This window comes from Otolemur garnettii, unplaced genomic scaffold, assembly GCF_000181295.1.
Source record: "Otolemur garnettii isolate 467f Iridium unplaced genomic scaffold, OtoGar3 scaffold00129, whole genome shotgun sequence".
Classification (NCBI taxonomy): Eukaryota; Metazoa; Chordata; class Mammalia; order Primates; family Galagidae; genus Otolemur; species Otolemur garnettii.
The window spans coordinates 266,212-269,413 of NW_003852524.1; the positions used below are offsets into that span (position 1 = coordinate 266,212).

General features: G+C 34.4%; 1 protein-coding gene across 3 annotated transcripts in view; it reads left to right on the forward strand.

The window, feature by feature from the left end:
- SEC24B (SEC24 homolog B, COPII coat complex component) overlaps nt 1-3,202 on the forward strand; it is an 80,521-nt gene that overhangs the window by 65,244 nt on the left and 12,075 nt on the right. For all 3 annotated transcript variants that reach the window (XM_023518189.1, XM_023518190.1, XM_023518191.1), the window contains 3 exons: nt 546-669; nt 1,063-1,221; nt 2,541-2,714. In XM_023518189.1, coding sequence (XP_023373957.1) covers nt 546-669; nt 1,063-1,221; nt 2,541-2,714 — 457 coding nt within the window. The remainder of the gene's footprint in view (nt 1-545; nt 670-1,062; nt 1,222-2,540; nt 2,715-3,202) is intronic.

Here is a 3,202-nt window from a genome sequence, read left to right on the forward strand (position 1 = left end):
AAAAAAAAACCTGGAGATACTTTCTCCAGTGCTACCCTCTCAGTTCAGGTTTCTTCATACCAAAAGGAGAGCCTTCCGTAATCTTGTACTCTTATCGTATTGTTATCCTTAATCTTGTATTCTATCGTGTTGTTATGTAACAGTATGTAATAATGGTAAATAGCACTCACTCTGGAGCCAGACTTCTTAGGTTTATATTCTAGCATTCTCTCAATACTTATGTAGTCTTGGTCAAGTTACTTAATCAGTTTTTGCCTCAGTTTCCTCATCTGTAAAATTTAGATAATAAAATCCTTATGAAATATGTTATGAAAATTAAATTATTTAATTTATATAAAACATCTCAAGCAGTGAGAAGCACTTATGGTGCTGTTTATATAGGTAAGCTATTGTTATTGAAATCTGCTGACTGCCTAGACATTTTTAAAAACTTCTTAGTTTGGTTAAAGGGACAGAAGATATCCTTTTTGTTATTATAAGAGTGACATAAAAATATGTGCATAATTAAAGACTTTTAGCTGTTTCCTTATGATCTATTGACTTAGGTGGTACAACATCTCGGCCCTGCAACTGATTTTTATAAGAAACTTGCTTTAGATTGCTCAGGACAGCAAACTGCAGTGGATTTATTCCTTTTAAGTTCACAGTATTCTGATCTTGCTTCTCTAGGTAAGCAGGTATCGTTATGTTTATCTGTTCACATAAACATTTTTAACGCAAAATGAAATGTAAACTCTTCAGTAAACACTCTCAGTATTTTTGGGAGAATTAGATAGAGAATATCTATGAAAACTATCAGGATACTTTAAAACACTATGCAAACATGACATGTCATTAGTATTTTGTTTATGTAAAATGATTCCCTTATTGTTCTCAGTGTTCTGTTGTATGTTATATTTTATAAATGTTTCTGTTTTCTCAGATTTATATATATAGTCTTACTTTGACAGCTTAGATTTTCTCACTGTGGCTTAGATTTATTCATAATATAGGTTCTGAACTAGGGTTGGATAAGTAGAATGTTATTATAGTAGTTAATACTTTTTGTATTTCTTTCTAAAGCTTGCATGTCCAAGTATTCTGCTGGGTGCATCTATTATTATCCGTCTTTCCACTATACCCACAATCCTTCACAAGCAGAAAAATTGCAAAAAGACCTAAAACGATACCTCACAAGAAAAATTGGGTTTGAAGCTGTTATGAGAATAAGGTGCACTAAAGGTATGAAATTGTAAAGTTTTATGTTCATCGTGTTTTATGTTGAATACTTACATTAAAATCAGTGAGCATTTTATATATTGCCTACATATGATCATAACTCATGATCATAGAAGACTTTTGTTTGATCCAGTTAGCCACACCCTGAATAAATATATAGAGTTATTGAGCCAGGCATGGTGGCTCATGTCTGTAAGCCCAGCACTTTGGGAGGCAAGTCAGGAGGATTGCTTGAGCCCAACAGTTCAAGATTAGTTTGGGCAACATAGCAATACCCCGTCTTACAAAAGAATAAGAAAAATTAGCCATGTGTAGCATCTCGTGACTATAATCCTAACTACTCAGGAGGCTAAGATAGGAGATCACTTGAGCCTAGGCTGCACTGAGCTATAATCACACCACTGTACTCCAGCTTGGGCAACAGAGCAAGATTCTTTCTCTAAAAAACGTGTGTTTGTGTGTATGTGTGTATAGGGTGGCCACCCTGTATATATATTGGGGGGGGTGTTTATTGAATAATTATTGCCCAGTCTCTTAAAATAACTTAAATAAATGGACAGAAGTAACATTTTGCTTTACTCAGGAAGACCCTAAGAGAAAGCCTATTATCAGAAATCACTTGAGGAGAATAGAGAAGATCTTAAATGAAAATTGTCAAATTGAGGATCTTTGCCTTTATAATTATTTAATTTACATTTCCTTGGTTTTATGTGAATGCTTTTTTGGAGGGATTCATATTCCTTATTTTAAATATAAGATCAGCTGTATAGTAATCTTCATTTATTTAATTTTGTACATTAGGTCTATGTCTGACTTCAAACCACATATGAGAAAATGTTAATAAGATTATATATCAGGGTCAGGTGTGGTGGCCCATGCCTGTAATCCTAGCATTCTGGGAGGCTGAGGTGGGTGGATTGCCTGAGCTCAGGAGTTCGAGATGAGCCTGAGCAAGAGTGAGACCCCCATCTCTAAAAAAGAGTGTGGCATTGTAGCAGGCACCTGTAGTCCCATGTATTTGGGAGACTGAAGCAAGAGAATTGCTTGAGCCCAAGAGTTTGAGGTTGCTCTGCGCTATGACGCCATGGCACTCAACCTCAGGGTGACTAAGTGAGACTCTGTATCAAAAAAGAAAAAAAAAAGATAGCAGTATAAGTTAAATGTGTTATCTCCCTTTTATGTAACCGCCATTGGTTTTTTTGAATTAGTAATTTAGAAATTGACCTATACTTCAGCTTCACTCTCAGTTATCCTTTTGATTAGCTAGAGATAAAGACACTACTGTTAACTTCATCTTTTATATCAAGTTTTCTCTTTTTTAGGTCTTTCAATGCATACTTTCCATGGAAACTTTTTTGTTCGTTCCACTGATTTGTTATCTCTTGCCAACATCAATCCTGATGCTGGATTTGCTGTGCAGCTGTCAATTGAAGAAAGTTTGACAGATACTTCCTTAGTGTGCTTTCAAACAGCCTTATTATATACATCAAGCAAAGGTATTGGTAACAGAAATGGAGGATAGCCTGCAGGAATTCTCCTGTCCTTTTATACACTCTTAGGTGGGGGAAAAGATTGAATACACAGTGGGAACTAATACAGTTTACATTAGTTAATCAAATGTATGTCCCATTATTTTCTTTCATTTTTGAGCTCTTACTTTTGAAACTTTAATACACTTTTTTTGATTTACATTTCTAAGACTTACATTTCTAAGATCATATGCTTCTGGCAAACAGTTCACTCTAAATCCAGCTATGCCTTCCTTTGCATTATTTCTTACCCCATAAGATTAAAAACTGCATAGCAATAGGCCTTCATTTGTTATTTGATAGTCTTAAGTTTTCTGATATTTTACTCTGTTGGATGTAGTTTAGAGTAAGTGATGTTAAAAACTAGAACTTAATGTTCAACTATATGTATGTGAAATATAATGTATATTCACATTTGGAGAGTGCTTAATTTTCTTTAAAACATGTTAACTGGC